General features: G+C 38.7%; 1 protein-coding gene across 7 annotated transcripts in view; it reads left to right on the top strand.

Annotated features, from left to right (window-relative positions):
* The window catches only part of MAP7 (microtubule associated protein 7), a 165,060-nt gene that overhangs the window by 131,463 nt on the left and 16,511 nt on the right, over positions 1 to 17,086 (top strand). For all 7 annotated transcript variants that reach the window (XM_029223717.1, XM_029223718.1, XM_029223719.1 and 4 more), the window contains 4 exons: positions 392 to 502; positions 5,952 to 6,065; positions 10,842 to 10,969; positions 16,938 to 17,053. In XM_029223717.1, coding sequence (XP_029079550.1) covers positions 392 to 502; positions 5,952 to 6,065; positions 10,842 to 10,969; positions 16,938 to 17,053 — 469 coding nt within the window. The remainder of the gene's footprint in view (positions 1 to 391; positions 503 to 5,951; positions 6,066 to 10,841; positions 10,970 to 16,937; positions 17,054 to 17,086) is intronic.

Here is a 17,086-nt window from a genome sequence, read left to right as displayed (position 1 = left end):
ACCACTGCGCCACCAGGGAAGCCCAAGGCGTTCACTTTTATGGGCCCCTTTGTGCTTCACAGTCCCCTTCCATTTTTTTTCGTTGTCCTCCGCTGGCTTTCCTTTGGTCTTCCTACATTTGTTGTATTATAACAATATGCTTGAATTTCCCTAGCTGACTAACTGGTGAGCTGAATAGTTATTTTATATTTTTATTTTCCTATAAGAAAAATGAGTATTATTTCTAGCCTTTAAGTTACCTTTAAAATGTCCGCTTAGAAAACTGTGCTATAGTAAAGATCTAGTCATAGAGCTGAAAGCATCCAATCCTAGTTTTTCCTTCCATCAGTGAACTAGGAAATTGCAATCCTGCATGCTGGCTGTCAATTAGCATTATCTCCATTTGTTTTAGATCCAGACAGGAGGTCAGTTTCCACCATGAATCTTTCGAAACATGTTGATCCCGTCATTAGCAAGCGGCTCTCCTCTTCATCTGCAACTTTACTAAATTCTCCAGATAGAGGTACAGTCAAAAGGAAAACAAAAAAAGTGTTCTGTTATTTCCTTAATGCTTTTTTTTTTCTGGATGTTTACAGATAAAAGTAAGCATCTGAAGTTGCTTTCCCTACGTTTCTTAAATAGGAAGAAAAAAACTTCAGAGTAAAAAAGCAATAAACGTCTGAGCAGCATTTTCCTTGCGACAAGAACGGTTCTCATTTTAGAACTTGGCTGAATGATTGCATTTAGCAGTGATGAAAGCGGTGCTTCTCTCAAGTTTTTAGTACATGAGTTTACAGCTCCAGAAATCACCCACTTATCCACCAACATGCAAATAATCTTTGCTATGAACATTTATTTCACTTCAATCAGATTGTCTTTGACTTTTCATCTGTACTTGGGGAGTTCCAGGCTTTAACTTTCTAAAAGACCTTTTTAAATGATTCATGTTGATAGATTTCATTTTGCTAATTTATTTCTCCTTTAACCAAACCTTTCTTACTGCATTTCTTGTGTGTGCGTGACTGGTTTTCTGGTGTCCATTCATTTAAAGGGATTTGGCCTAACTTCAAGAACATCATTATTTAAGCCTCCTAAAAATTTCAATATTCATAGTCCTCCAATTAACATTTTATTTGAATTTTGAGTTTTGTTCATCCCATGGATTTACAGTACATGAATGTTGAGTTACTTATGAAATGAAAGTTTTATTTTACGTATCATAGAATGAAAAATCGAGCTTTTAAGATAAGCTGCTTGTTTTACATAACTAAAATGATTTTAAATTTAAAAAACCAAAGAATTATTGTGCAATATAAAAACACATACTCTTTGAAAGTAACAAACTGTGGTGACTTTGAGTGCTTTATTAAGAAACTGATTGGTTTTGAAGTGTTTATAGTCTTTAAAAAGAATGTAATGTGTGCATGTTCTATGTGTGTGTATGTGTATTTGTATATTTTGTATTGTATAAAAGTTATGGTGTCATTGTTATGTACAATATAATGCGTTGATGTTATAATTAATCTCTTAAAGCAGTAAATGAATCAACTGCCTATTCTTGCCTTTTAACCTAAATCATTTTTTTTAACCTAGTTTGCCTAAATCGTTGATATTAGACATGTAGTCAAATTAATGGCCTTTTATATGTTAGAGAAAAGTATTATGAATTGAAGTTCCTTTCATAAGTAGCCTTTATTTTCAAACCAATTCCCTTAAAATAACGTAAAATATAGCATGCTATTCTTAACAGTTGTGTACTCATCTTTTCTTTGGGATTGGTCACTTAGCACTTGAATTTTATATTTTTATGAACGTGGGTCTAAGACAAACTATAACTGGGACTCACAGCAGTTTTCAGTTAAACCTTGGTCTATTGCCTCCTACAATCCCGTAGCCGAAACTGGGGCAAGGTTGGGGGTAGGCAGATGGGCAATAAACCGAACAGAGTACTGTCCACACTTCTGTGGATTGACAGTGCTGTGTCAACTAGAAATAAGATGTTTTGTAGACTCTGCATGACAATATCTGATTGAATATCCTTAAGTAATTGGATCTTAGAACTGGGAAAAATTTGTTGGTTGGCTCATCTACTTCAGTTGGGATAATAGAGTCCCTAAGAGGTGAAGGGCCTGACTTCAAATCCTACAAGTTAATCGCTGGAGAAGAGGGACTAGAACAGAGATCACCAGCTCCCAACCCATGTTGTTGCTGCGCTGCATTTGTAGTTCTCTCCTTCATGGATGTCCTTCCTCACATCAATCCTGACTCCACGCACTCTTCCTTTGGGTGAGGTTAAGGGTCAGAGGCAGTTCAATAAGCAGTTCATAGCTGGGGCCAGGAAACTGCCCCTTGAATCATGGTGCAGGCCTGTAAAACCCAATGCTAAGCTGGACTAAAAGGATAAGGGGGAGAGCACTAAATTTACGGGTTCCATGTCTCCTTCCCCCTTATCAAAAGAACTGTGAACCAGTTCTGGTCTAACTGACGAGGTAAGCCTGGAAGAAAGATCCGCTTCATCCAGGGGCTCCCGTGTGGTCCAGGAAGCGATTTTTTTTTTTAAGTTAGGCAGAACCCTAGCACAGTGAGAGGGCTCTGTCTTTTAATGAGAATAGAAATCTTCTGCATTTGAACTTCTCTAATTTAGAGATTTAAGTAATTTAGTTAGTATAATTTCTTTTCTGCTATCTATTTTTTAAATTCGATTATGCTTTATTATCGAAGTAGAGCGCATTCTTATCAAATTATTAGAGGCTTTTACAGTCTGATCATAGAGAGTGTACACCATTACTAGATTGTTTGAGCTTTCTCAGCCCTACAGCACAGGTTTTAAAGCTGATATTAAACTGAAGCTCTGATACTATTAAAGTTGACATTCAGCTGGAATGCTCTGCTGGTTATTCAAAATGCTGGAATATTTCCATACCAGTTGGTAAATATCCACTTCCCCGAGCTGTGCTTCCCCAGGCCCTACAGAGTGTTATCTACTAGCTCTACTAGGAGAGCTCTACTGGTGCCTTGCCCCACCAGTTTTTAAATATTTTGATCATCACACCTGAATATAGTGTCACATAAACTGATAAAATGCCCGAGTTAAAGGAAATCCCTGATTACCAAAGATTTCTGTAATCTCTGCAACAGAGAGAATATTGCCCCTGGAAATTTTTGCATTAAAAATGTGTATCGCATATTATCTTAAGCTTCCTGCTTAACCAGCTTTTTTCTCAAGGAAGAAGAATAGGGCGTTTGAAAAAAGTAAGAAGGAAATTGGCTACTCTTTGCTGAAAATTAGTTCATACATTTTTTTCCCCAGGATCTAGATTAGAGGACATGGTGGAGGACCTAAAGCTGAATCCTGCCCACGTGTTCTGTTTGACCAGAGCAGGGGTTTTTTGTTCCTGTTTTAGATCTAATTAATTGCCATCATATTTAAAAATGTAAGATTTCATATGACATTTAGGTCAGGATGTGGCAACACTTGCCTGATTTCTGCACGGCACCCATCATCTGGAACTGAATAGTGATTTCCTGCTTGTGAAGGAACAGGGTAGCACAAATATCTCTAATGTTTGATTGTGTCCTTGGACCAGATGGTCTTTTATGGGAATTGTCAATATCTCATTTTAAGTGCTTAAGTAGGATCAATACTATAGTTGTTTCATGAGAATTAATACCTTTCCTTCGGGAGCTTATCATCTCACAATTAGGCCTCTCTAGGTTAAAAAAAAAAAAAAACAATAAAGTAACTCTCCTGTACTAACCTTTACTAAAATGTTATGGAAGAGATCTGTTTCTCTCTTGCTCAGAGCATAGTTATGAATGTGATAGAAGTGGAAACGTTTCTCCTCGCAAAATCTTTCATTCACAGTGTCGAAGCTATAAAACAAATCTCTGTGGATTTGCTTTAAACACCAGTCAGAGAGAGTGTTTAATGATCTTCATTTGAGGCAGATTCTTTGGTTGATGCCTTAAAGACCAACAGAAATAAAGTAATTGAGCTTCTCAGTCAAGGGGAAAAAAAGACATGGCTTTTCATTGATAAACCATCTCTACAGTTCTAAGCCAGCTATCCTACAGAGTTTATCTTAGAAAAGGAAACATTCACCTCTTCTTCCCTTCATCATCTACTGAAAATACAATTCTAGTGAAGATTTTAATTTAATCCTAATCACTTTTCCCACTGATTTAATTCTCTGAATGTATTCTAATTTTAGGTTAGACTATATTCTGCGGTTCATACACACACACACACACACACACTGCCATCCTGTAGTTTATAATAGCACTTATCCTACTGTGCATTCTACTAACTGTGTAACTATTACAATAGTTTTTATAACAGATCTTTTTATTTGTCAGCAGATTGAATTTAACCATGAAGACTCTCCCAATAAACAGAAATTCTAGTAAAGAATTCACTAATTCTTAAATTCACCAGCACCTTGATCAAAATAGCTACTCTTTTAAAATAAAGTCCGATAATTAACGTACTTATTGGAGGTTGATACGTCCTTTCAAATAGGAGCGGATATTTTCTACAACAGCCTTTAACATCGGATGGCTTCTATTAACTAAAACTAATTTCCTAGAATTCAGAAGTCATTTCTTTAAACTATAACATATATAAAAATTTATTATAAGGACAGTTGCTCCAGAGACCAGAGGACTTGCACCTGCTGTTTATGGTGCAGAACAGAAGTGGCCTTGTCAGGTTTAGACAGTTTGAAAGACTTTTATAAGCGACTTGGAAGTGTATTCTAAAATAGAGATACAGTCCTCCCTCAGTATCCACAGAGGGTTGGTTGCAGGAGCCGCCGCAGATACCCAAGTCCTCAGATGCTGAAGTTCCATAGTGAGCCCTCCGCATCTGCCGGTTCCGCATTCATGGATACCGAGGGCCAACTGTATATTTATCGGGAAATATAAAATGTGGAAAAATCCATGTATAAGTGGATGTGCGCAGTTCAAACCTGTATTGTTCAAGGGTCAAGTGTATATGATCACTTTATTTTAGTGATATTTGTAGGATTTTGCAAGCTTCTTTCCTGATATCTTTGGAAAGTAGCTTCTATATTTTCATGGACCATCCCTGGAAGCTAACAGTATAAGCAAAGTAATTAATTTATAATTAGCATGCATTTCCTAACAGTGGTCTTGTGAAGCCCCAGTACAATTTGGGACTCCACTTCATTGCATCATTTTAAATTTATTTTCTTGACTCTTCACACACCCACTAGTAATTTCTGACATTATGATTATATTGAATTTTGGCTTTTCTATCTTAATTTTATCTTCAGCTTTACCCTTATCCTCCATCAGAATTTTTATGTTTTTGCCAAACCAGGGATCTTAAAGAACTTGCTTGCTAAATGGGAAAGTCAAAAGAAAAACTTACATAGAACGTTGCATGAGTCCTCTTTCACTTTATTATATCTAATTTCCTCCAGTTGCCCAAGTAGCAATTCATGGAGATGTAGCAAAATTTAATGGAGACCTTTTCTCTATCCACATATTTCCAGTCTTGCATGAAGCTTCGACTTTGTTGAAGTTGACATTCAGGGTACTTAGGACGCCTTTTGGCTGAGGTGTGTGCTGTCTGCTCACCGCCCATCCTGATGAGGGCAGATGGGTTCGACAGACTCAGAGATACATGCCAAACCTGCTGGAAATGGTTCTTCTGTTTTGTTACCTGTTGGATCCATAGGAGGGTGGTTAGCAAAATCTGTGTCCATAAAACTAATGCAGAGCCTGCCACAAACTTAACCTCTTGAAGAGAGGCACCTTATGGAATAGCTGCTCCTTTGAGCAGAGTCCCTCCTGCCCTGACTCTCCACCAGCTTCCTCCCCGGACAGCCTGGTCTCTGTCGAGGTCTCTCGCGAAGCCCCGGCATGTGGGAGCGATAGGGGTGATGCCTTGCACCCCCTCACCCCTGGAAAGAATGCTTCTAACATCTCACTTATGTGGTGACGTTTAGCTCGCCGCCTGCAGCTCAGCCCATGGGAGAGCAGCGTGGTTAACAGATTGCTGACGCCCACACATTCGTTCCTGGCCAGAAGTAAAAGCACAGCTGCCTTGTCTGGAGATACAGGTAAAACTGTCAAGGTGCAACTTTCTCCGTGAGGTAAAGTCCTCCTTTAGAAGCGTCTCTAAGCCACCCATTTTCATCTAATCCCATCTCAATTTTTCCCATCGCGTGCTTCTCCTCCTCCTGGTGGAATGGCATTGGAAATGTGTCTGTTGGTGTTGGTTTCATGCCCCTGGTATCGTTTCCTCTGAGCATCCGTCTTAGCATCTTATCTGGACACCAGATGCCGGGCAGGTAAAGGATGCCCCTCCCTGTGATCAGATGGCTTCAGAGGCTTCTGTCTGTTCATAGTGTTACCAGAAAATCCTATCCCTTACCCACCTTTCTTTCTGCCCCTGCATCTGAGCAGATGATCGAAGGTAGAAATAATTTAATATCTAATACTAATTTGTGGGCCTGGGGATAAACTCAAAGCACAAGCCGATTTAAGCATAGTGTTTCATAATGTAGCTGTGGACTAGTCACATCCTCCCTGGGCTAGTCTTTTATTGAGGAATAGTACCCTTTCAAAACTCTATAAAGAGTTGTGGAGAAGGCTAATTACAGTGTTCTTATTTGTTACATACTTTGAAAATATGTAAAATGTGCCAAGTACTAGTTATTATAATTAGTTATAACTCCTCTACTTTTTTGAAATATAAAACACCCCTGAATGAGCCAATTAGTTTAACGAGAAGTTAGTATAGAGTCTACATCTAGCTGGAAAGAAAGATACCTATTAGGCTTTTGGCAGTGTCTCTCTCATGGTGAGTTGATTTTGACTTTCCCAAATATCTTTGGGCACAATTGGTGTATCTGTGTAACCAGCCCACATGTTTGGCACATGAGAAATTGCATAGCCTCTTCATAAAGCTCCCTTTAAAAAGGCTTTGCCTCTGCAAGCCACCTCATGTTCACTAGCCCTCTTTTTTAATAATAATTCTTGGTGGTTTTATGATATCTTTCATCTGTGGTGTCCAATGAGCTAGTATCAACCCTTATTCTCATAGTACCCCTGGGAGGCAGTCAAGGAAGCAAGTGCAGGCATTCCCACCACCTGCCTGTGGAAAACAAGAGATTGACAATAAGTGAGTTATACCAGAGGCACTTAGAAAATTGGTGGACTAGGTCTTAAACGTGCTTCTATCCTTGGCACCCTCGTGATGCTCTCTGTACCATTGTGCGTTCAACTAGCTGTACCACAGTGATCTGTGCTTTCTATAAAGTAACTCTCCTGTCAACTGTCACATTGCATCTGAGAATTTTCTGAAGGAAAAAACTACAGTTTATTTCAAGATACTTTATTTTTATGTCCATTTTGTCATACTTTCATATAAGTCATGAAAGCTGTTCTTTATGTCCAGCTAATTGAAAAACCTTTAAAACTGCTTTTCAGTCCTAATTCATAGGATCTAAATAGTTTATGGTTCTCATGCTTCTGAACCTCCACATTGTATGTTGTTTCATACTAAAGGACTGCCTCACAGCTAAAATATTGTCTTTCTTTGCTATTTCTGTCATCACTAACTTTTGTCAATTCTTTCACTCTTCCTCTAGTCTCTTCCAACACCATTTCCTCATTTTCCACCCATTCGACTTGCCCAGCTTCCCACCTTCCTTGGCGCTCAACCAAGGTGCTTTTTAATCTGCTAACTGGCTCTTCTTTACTTTGCAACTTTTCCATTCTCCTTTTCACAAATGGATACATTTTTGTAATGTATTTTAGTGTGAAGCAATGCATACATAGCCTTTACTTGAGTTGCCTGTTTTATTAATACATTCCTTAGATCATTGTTACCTATTATTGCATTGATGACAGCTTATATTTAATGAACCAAAACTGTTGTGTTTAGAAATTTCCATTTGAAATTATTCATGTAAACGTCTCTTACACTTATCTCCTCAAAAGCATGTTTCCCATCACTTTTATTTTTCCATCTGGTCTCCTTGATTATTTTTTCTTGTCTTCCCATTTTAGTGTCGTCCCTTGAGTTCACCTCATATCCAGTTGCCATTGGCGAGAGGATGACCTACATCCAGAGCCAGGGTTACAGTAGCAAATCAAAATAGCCATCCTTACTCCTAGGGTGTTTGGTGATTGCAAATTCCCAGAACAATTAATAAGAGCCGTTGAAAATTAGAAATCAGAGTCTCATATGTTTCATTGTGACCACTGCTTTGGGTTGATTTTTTTCTTGCCCATTTTTAAAAATACATTCATGATACATGTGATTATTAGAACTCAGGATTAAATGAGTTAACACATGTAAAATGTTTCAAATAGTACCTGCACATAGTAGGCACTCAATAAATGTTATTATTCTACTATGTAATTATTCTCTCTGCTGCACTCCAGCCACTTGAACTGCATTATCTTTTCTCTGCAGCCATTATTTCACATAGAAAATCCTGAATACGTTAAATTAATGCATGCTTGCTACCAATAGTAGAAAGAAATACAGATATTGTGGAAGGATTTCTCAAAGACATTTCCATAAAAGAAATGTTTAATAAAACTACTTTGGGATATGGAGGGCACTCTAGGAGGGAAAAGAAAACAACAATCATATATTGCTCTTCCTATTTCTTCAGAAGGGCAAGATTATTAGAATAATTGATTTAAAAGTTTCAGGGTTTTCAACAGTTGCTGTTAAGAACAGCGATGAATTCCATGAAATGTAGTATCCTTAGAATTAGCCAGACGATGTTTCTTGAAGAATTAAATTTGAGGATTTTTAAACCTCAAATTTACATTAGGTAGGTTTAAGGATATTTTTTTCCTTTCCTTCACATTGACTCAGCACTATAATAAAGAATGAACCAGAGGCGTGATGAGATTGGTTACATCCACGGTGGTCTCAGGAAATGCTCCAAGGAAGTGCTCCACAGATACCCCTGAAATTATTACTTTCCACTAGAGGGAAAAGAAATCATATTTCTGTGCTTCATTCCTTTTTCAGTGTCAGACCCATGGCCTCAGAGCAGGGCTGTCATCTAGGGTTTCTTGATCCTTGAGCAGTTAATGGCCTCTGGCTGTGCCCTGGGCTGTGTGTGCCTCTCTTGGTCATTAATCCCACAGAAGTGCCTTGTGCCAGGATGTTCTTCTTTAAAGGCATTTGATTGGCTTGGAAGAGGTTTGCATTAATGAACTCTTTCTTTGTCTGGGAAGGGCAACTGCTTTGTTGTGGCACTTGAGAAAAGGTTGTTTTCCAACAGTTTTCCCTGTGATCACGATAAGCCAAATGAGGAGAGGGTCTCCTTCTTCACAGCACAAAGGAAACTTCCTTCACGATTAAGGTCTGAGGCAAAGCTTTTTGGAAGTAAGACATATACCTTTTAAGGAGAACTGAGGGAATGCAAAGTGTTTCAGCTTATCCAAGAAATAAGGGTTCTGTTTTCAGATGATGGGAGAAGAGAGTGCAGTTTCCAGTCGATTCACCACCTTGACCATTCAGTGATAACCAGAAGATACTGCAAGGCGTTTAATGAAAGAGAACACAGGAATACAGATGCAATCTGATGGACTTTCTGTCTGTAGACTAAACCAAAAAAGCCCTTAAATATTTTTAACTATAATTCTGAAATTGAGATTACCTTGAATTTGTCCTGTTAACTTTTGAGTTTTTAATTTATTAATACTGTTATATTCAGTTGACTTAACAGTCTCTTTAAAGGGTTGCTACTACAATGGCTAGGGTCGGGTAAAGTCATTTTATAACATGGTCCGAATACATAGCATTCCCCTCAGTAGTCATGTTTAATTGTCTTATTTTTTGCTGGAAAACAAGATTTCCGGATGAGATCTGAAAATGAACCTTGGAACATTAGTACCCACATGTTTGATACCTACGCAGTGTTCTGTGAATTTCTTTAAACCCACTGTTACTCAGAATCACTTGATTAATGATAATGTTCCTTTGAAGGTGAATGGTCAGAAGCTACGTGGTTTTCAAAAAAATATTTCTATTATTTCTATCTTGAGTAAAACTGCAACAGCTGTTCGTGATTCAACTTTATTTTTGGCAATTCTAACATATTTATGTTCCCTTCACCGTTTTAAATGATGACATCCCATTTCCCCATACGTTCTGCTGCTTGTTATGAACCATCAAATGCCTTGGCTTTTGGGGAAAACCCAGAAGCGTGCATTTGATTTGCCTTTAAGTAGATAAAACACTTACAGAATTTTTTTTCTGGAAATTATTAGTTATTCTTGTAACAAGTCTTAATACCTGATAAGACTTGGTCATTTAACATCTTAAAATTTCAGTTGCTTTTTTTTCCCCAGTGGTTGTTGAATTTTACTCCCAAAATAGTTGCAGTATATCTTGCTTGCCTGCTTGCTCACTTGCTGTCTTTCCACCGTTTGTTCCATCGTAAAGCTATTAGGAAAAATCTAATTATAAACAATCCTTATCTTAAAATTATCTGTCACTAATGTCGCATTTTACCAGAACCATCTGTTTATGGGACTATAAGACCATTGCTCTCTGTAATTATTGGCTTACATCTATATCTTTAATAAGTATTTAAATAGCCAAATAGTTTATATATTCCAGATTTTTCATTTGGACATGCCCTCCTTTTGGACACACTGTAAACTAATAGGACCTTGAGGAGAGTTGAGTATGATGGTCTGGACACCTTTAGGTAATAACATCTTCTCCCTACTTTTCTCTCTATCTCCGCTTTGCTACTTTTCCTGATCCTGCTTTTGGCTTTCCTTCAACTGCTCCTCTGGCACTCTTGCGTGTAAAACAATCACCTGCACCCTAGTTACCCCCATGTGTCCTCGTTCAGCATCTTGCAGCCCCATCAACATCATGCCCTACAAAGCTGCACACTCTAGAAATCCGATGGAGCGACCAAAATTCTTTGTAACACCACCGGAGGGCTCCGCGCGAAGGAGGACTGTTCACGGCACAGCGGTGAGTAGCTGTAAGCCAGGCGATGGTGACATCCGTCCTCCCATCCGTCCCACCAGTCTTGAATCTGGCTGGCTGAGTGGTGCTGTCCCCACAGTTCCTCCCCATTTGGCGATTCTGCTCCCCCCTGAAAATCTGAATTTGAAAATTGTTCTTTGTTCAAGCATGTCTGAGTGGCTGAACTGCCATATGGGTGCCTCCATACGAATAAGTGCAATGCCAACATACTTTATTTTTGAAAGTAAGAAAACCTTTGAAGGGGAAGTGGGCCTGGACTGCTGCCTTTGCATTTTATTCCAACCCTGTCCAGAAGCTGGCTGAACTCTAAATGTGGTTCACTGAAAAGCAAGATAAGGAATTTTTGTCTGTTTAGCTAATCCGTGTCAAGGCCCAGGTCTTAAAATATAGTGACAAAGAATAGAAAACACTAGTTATTCACTAAGTAATTCTTGAAAGGCTGTTGGGCTGTGTTACAGACTCACGTTTTGCAAGTGAAGAATATAATTTGTACCTGTTGTTTCTGACAAGGTGGCTGAACTAACATTAATTTTCACCATGCTATAAATGCAATGAGGTCACTTGTATGTCTCCAAGAATCTTTCTTCTTCTTTGTTTTATTTAAACTGTGTGTTATTTGGTAGCCGTTGAAATGTATAGACATTGTTCTGTGGTCTTCAGACGTTGTACTTTAGTCTTAAAGGACTTCCCAGTCCACCAGAAGATCTCATTGCCCCTCTCTCGTGGCAACAGCATGACCCATGAGAGGCTGGAACAATTTTTTTCAATCCTAACTTCTCAGAGCAATTCAGATTTATAAAGCTGATGAACACCTGAAAGGATTTTGCTTCGACCTTTGAGGCTAATTCAAGGGTTGTGAGAGCTTGATGGCTTTGCCTACAGGCAGTTTTCTTTCAAGCGCTTCAGGCTTTCAGGAGTCAAGGTTTAATTCATGATTGAATCAGACCTCCAGCCCTTCAAGCCAGAAGTGAAACTACCTTTGATGTCTGGGAAGTCTTCCATCATTAGCACTTTGGTGCCTCAGAGATCCTAGCTGTGGACAAGTAGCAATAGTTAAGCAGAACAGTTTTGGCCCCAAATGTTGGATACTTATTGGGTAGAGAAAAGCGTGTACCAAAGAAAAAAATACCTTGTTACGGATAAAAACAAAAATTAACACTCCAGGAGGGAAGGGTGAGAGGTGATCCTTGGCCAACAGATTAAATGAGAGGGATTTGTCATCATACGATCCAAAACCTATATTTTCTCACCGGTTTTGTTTTTGTCTTTTTAGTGTCTTCTTTCTGTATTTGATCTATTGGCTGTCTTTTCACTTCTTTGCGATTAAATATTTAGGCAAATACCTACTGCCAGAAAACGACTCACAAATCATTTATACTCCAGAGCTGCACTGTGGAATTCAGCTGAGCACTTGAAAATGTGGCAAATGAGACTGACGGATCAAATTTGAAATTTAATTTTCTTTTAGGCAATTTTTAATTGTGACAAAAAACATACAACAAAATATACCATCTTAACTGTTTTTAAATGTGCAGTTCAGTAGAATTAAGTGTATTCACATTGTCGTGCAACCAATCTCTAGAACTTGTTAAATCTTGCAAAACTGAAACTATACCCACTAAACAACAACCTTACATCCTCCTCCCCCAGCTCCTGGCAACCACCATTTTACTTTCTGTTCCTATGAATTTGACTACATTAGATACCTCATACAAATGAAATCATACAGTATTTGTCTTTTTTTTTTTTTTTTTTCAGTACGCAGGCCTCTCACTGTTGTGGCCTCTCCCGTTGCGGAGCACAGGCTCTGGACGCGCAGGCTCAGAGGCTATGGCTCACGGGCCCAGCCGCTCCGCGGCATGTGGGATCTTCCTGGACCGGGGCACGAACCCATGTCCCCTGCATCGGCAGGCGGACTCTCAACCACTGCGCCACCAGAGAAGCCCAGTATTTGTCTTTTTGTGACTGGCTTATTTCACTTAGCATAATGTCCTTAAGGTCTGTCCTTCCACGTTGTAGCATGTGACAGGATTTCTGTTCTTTTTAAGGCTAGTGACACTCCGTTGTGTGTGTGTGTGTCTATACATATATATTTCTGTATGTGTATATATACACACACATGTATACATGTATAGATGCACCACATTTTGTTAATCTGTTCATCTGTTGATGGACATTTGAGTTGCTTCTTCCTTTTGGCTATTGTGAATAGCACTGCTACAAACATGGGTGTGCAGATATCTCTTCAAGATCCTGCCTTCAGTTCTTTTGGATATATACCCAATTGTTGGATCTTATGGTAATTTTAGTTTTAATTTTTTGAATAACTGCTATACTGTTTTCCAAAGTGACAATACCATTTTACTTACATTCCAACCAACAGGGTACAAGGTCTTCCAGTGTTTTCACATCCTCACCAATACTTGTTTTTTCATTTTGTTTTTTTTTATTTGTTTTTTAAATAGTAGCCTGATAGGTGTGAGATAATACCTCATTATGGTTTTGATTTGCATTTCTCTAATCATCAGTGATGTTGAGCATCTTTCTATAAGTTTGTTGGCCATTTGTATATCATCTTTGGAGAAATATCTAATCAAGTCCTTTGCCCATTTTTTAATCTTATTTTTAATTTTTGTTGTTGGAGTTATTTATACATTATGGATATTAATCCCTTATCAGATATATGATTTGCAAATATTTTCTCTCATTCTGTAGGTCTCTTTCTTACTCTTCTTACTCTGTTGATTATATCCTTTGATGCATAGGAGTTTTTTGAAGTCCCATTTGCTTATTTTTGCTTTCATTGCATGTGCTTTTGGTGTCATATCCAAGAAATTTTTTTTATTACCAAATTTATTACCAAATCCAGTATCATGATGCTTCCCATTTTCTTCTGGGAATTTTATAATTTGAAGTCTTACATTTAGGTCTTTAATCATTTTGAGTTCATTTTTGTATATGGTGTAAGGTAAGGATCCAACTACATTCTTTTGCATGTGGATATCCAGTTTCCCAGCACCATTTGTTGAAAAGACTGTCTTTTCCCCATTGAATGGTGTTGGCACTCTTGTCAAGGATCCTTTGACCATATACACAAGGGTTTATTTCTGGATGCTGTACTCTGTTTCATTGGTCTATATGTCTGTCTTTATGCCAGTACCATACTGTTTTGATTACCATAGATTTGTAATATGTTCTGAAATCAGGGATCGTGAGACCTCCAACTTTGTTCTTCTTTTTCAAGATTGTTTATTCAGGGTCCCTTGAGGTTCCATATGAGTTTAGGATGGAGTTTTCTATTTCTGCAAAAAATGATGTTGGCTTTTGATAGGGATTGCATTGATTCTGTAGATTGCTTGGGATAGTATTGACATCTTAGCAATAACAAGTCTTCCATTCTGTGAACTTTAGATGTCTTCCCATTTATTTGTGTCTTCTTTAATCTCTTTCAGCAATGCCTTCTAGTTTTCTCTGTAGAAGTCTCCCACCTCCTTGGTTAAGTTTATTCCTAAGTATTTTATTCTTTTTTTGATGCTGTTGTAAATGGGATTGTTTTCTTAATTTCCTTTTCAATTTTATTAAATTTTAATTAATTTAGATCTAAATTCAACTGCCTGCTATTGAGTACTTGAAATACGTTTTGTGAGACTAAACTTAACATTTAATTTTAATTAATTTAGGTCTAAATTCAAATAGCCAAATGTGGCTAGTGGCTACCATTTTGGACAGTGTAGGTGCAGAACATTTCTATCATCACTGTTCTCTTGTACAGTGCTGCCTTTGAATATCTGTTTATATTGTCTCTCTTGTGGGTTATTTGTATTCTAAACCTAACTTTAGTTGTAAAACTAAAGTCTTTGTCCTGCTGGTAAGTTGCCTAGGCCACTGACATGGGCTTGCTGTGTGTGTTCCACCTTAGCCTTGTGGAACGTGTTAACAGGAAAGATTATTGTACAGACCACTGGCTGTTAACTCAGATCAGGATGAGAATCAGGAGCATCTTTACATGTGTGGAACTCAAATAGGTGATTGGGTCCAAGACCAGTGGAAAGATATTTAAAAGAACTAAGAGGGTAAAAGCATCTATCTACCTGCCTGGGAGGGTGTTATGTCAAATACTGAGCATTTTTCCAAACTGCTTCTCCCTGTTCCCCCTACTCCCTAAAGGTGATTAAAGGGAGGTCAGTTTTAAGAAAGAAAGAATTGGTTCAGTGGCACTTTAACAAAAAGAAGACTCTGAGGATTATACACTTTAATGTAGATTTATTCCCAGATGCCTGTCTTATCAAGGCGTAGATGATGACATTAGTCCCCAAATCCTCCACACAACAAATTACCTTTCCTGACTTATTTTCCCATTCAGGTCTCTCCTTGATCCGACTTTAGCCAAATTAAAATGTTTTGAGAAAAAGAAAGAAAAGCAACTCAAGGGCTTAACCCCAGCCTCCCTCGGGAAGAGGCCTGTACCTTCCACTCTGGGGACTTGATCTGCCAGAGGCATAATTGCCATCCTGTACACCTATCAAGAGGGTTCCATATGGTGGCTGCTGCTTCTGCTACCCAAGCACTGCAGCTGTTCTCCAATAACCTGCCTCCTGCCCTCTACTACCGGAGACGGGAACAAAGGGTGGTCATGCGGCTGCAAGTGATATAGAGGTGGCACCCTGTGAAGCTCTTTCACCCTGTGAAGCTCTTTCCTGCCTCATCCTTCATTTGTTTTATTTAGAAATTCTGGGGAGACATTAAGTATTATTTGACACTGAGATGTTTTTCCCCCACCTATAGCCCAGTCCATCAACTAGGATGCTACTAAGAAAAATAGAAGCAATTAGAAGAGATGCTGAAGGGAACAAAAGGGGAGGGAAGAAAGAAGGGGCGTGATGTTTGAGCCAGGCAGAAAAGGAAAGAAAAGAAGGTACACGCCAGCTTATTGGCCCTGAGGCTAGGTGTTGTTCTGCCCCTTCCCTAGCACCCTCAGTCTGCTTTCCTGGAAGGATCCCACAGAGTGAAGGACTGACAGGCATCCACACAGGTCCCTCCAGCCAGCATCTGTTCCCATCCCAGAACACTGTTGGCCGTGTTTCAGATACTTGGAATGAGTACTTTCTCCCTTGCCCTGTGCCTTGTCTTTTTGTTTGTTTCTGTTTGTGCTTTGGTTTGGGGGGTTTTATTGTTTGTTTGTTTTTGTCTTCGTTGACTTGAGACTATCAGAACACTTCTGGGTTTCCTTTTGCCCATTTCTACCTAGGAAAGGTGTCACCTCTCTGGCTGAATTCCTAGTATGCAGTCATAGGAGGGCTGATGTTTTGGCCCAACCTCAGAGATTTCCATTTTATCCCTAATGAGGAAGACTAAAAATAGCTGAAATTCCTCACCTTGAACCTGACTTTTCCTTCAAGGGCAAGAGGACACTAAGTGAGGAAGGACTTGTTTGTATAACACCCGTATAAAGAAAAAAATGAATTAATGTCTGACATAGCAGACATGTAAATTAAAAAAAATAAACTGAGCTATAGTGTGTTCCAGGGTTAAAAAAAAAAAAAAAAACTGCTTAAGAATTAAAAGAGATAAAGGTAGGGGGAATAAGCTGAAAGTGACCTTTATTTTGACATTTGTGTGGGCTAAACTGGACTATGAGAAATTTTGCTCTGGGTAGTTTTAGATACAAAGTATAGGTGCTTTCTAAAAGTGTGTTTTTGTTTTGTTTTTTTACAATGTAAGTCCAGATCACACATCCAGAACCTTCTTATTAGTGTCAGATTGTGTTAATTCAATTATAATGTTCAGTTTTAACCTAATAAAGGCCTTTTGTTGGGGTGGAATGGATATACATGGCAAAGGTTGGAAATTTTCCCAAAAGCCATTCAATGGATTGCAGCTCCACTGTTGAATACTGTGAATGTGATTGTCCCGCTCATGGAAAAATCTAATTATTGTGTTCCTCTGAACTTAGGGCTATAAAAGAGAAAGGGAGAGAGAAAACTTACCCTTCCACCTCACACCCGGCATCCGAAGGGCTCTATCTCCATCTCATCCCAAAGCCAGATCACCAGCTTCCTCCCGACTTTGGTAAGTGAAATGTAAGAGGCTGGCAGGGTTGTT

Source organism: Monodon monoceros, unplaced genomic scaffold (genome assembly GCF_005190385.1).
Source record: "Monodon monoceros isolate NGI ecotype Baffin Bay Population unplaced genomic scaffold, NGI_Narwhal_1 Super_Scaffold_15, whole genome shotgun sequence".
NCBI lineage: Eukaryota > Metazoa > Chordata > Mammalia > Artiodactyla > Monodontidae > Monodon > Monodon monoceros.
The sequence above is the reverse complement of the archived record's forward strand: the minus strand, read 5'-3'. Positions and strand labels throughout refer to the sequence as shown.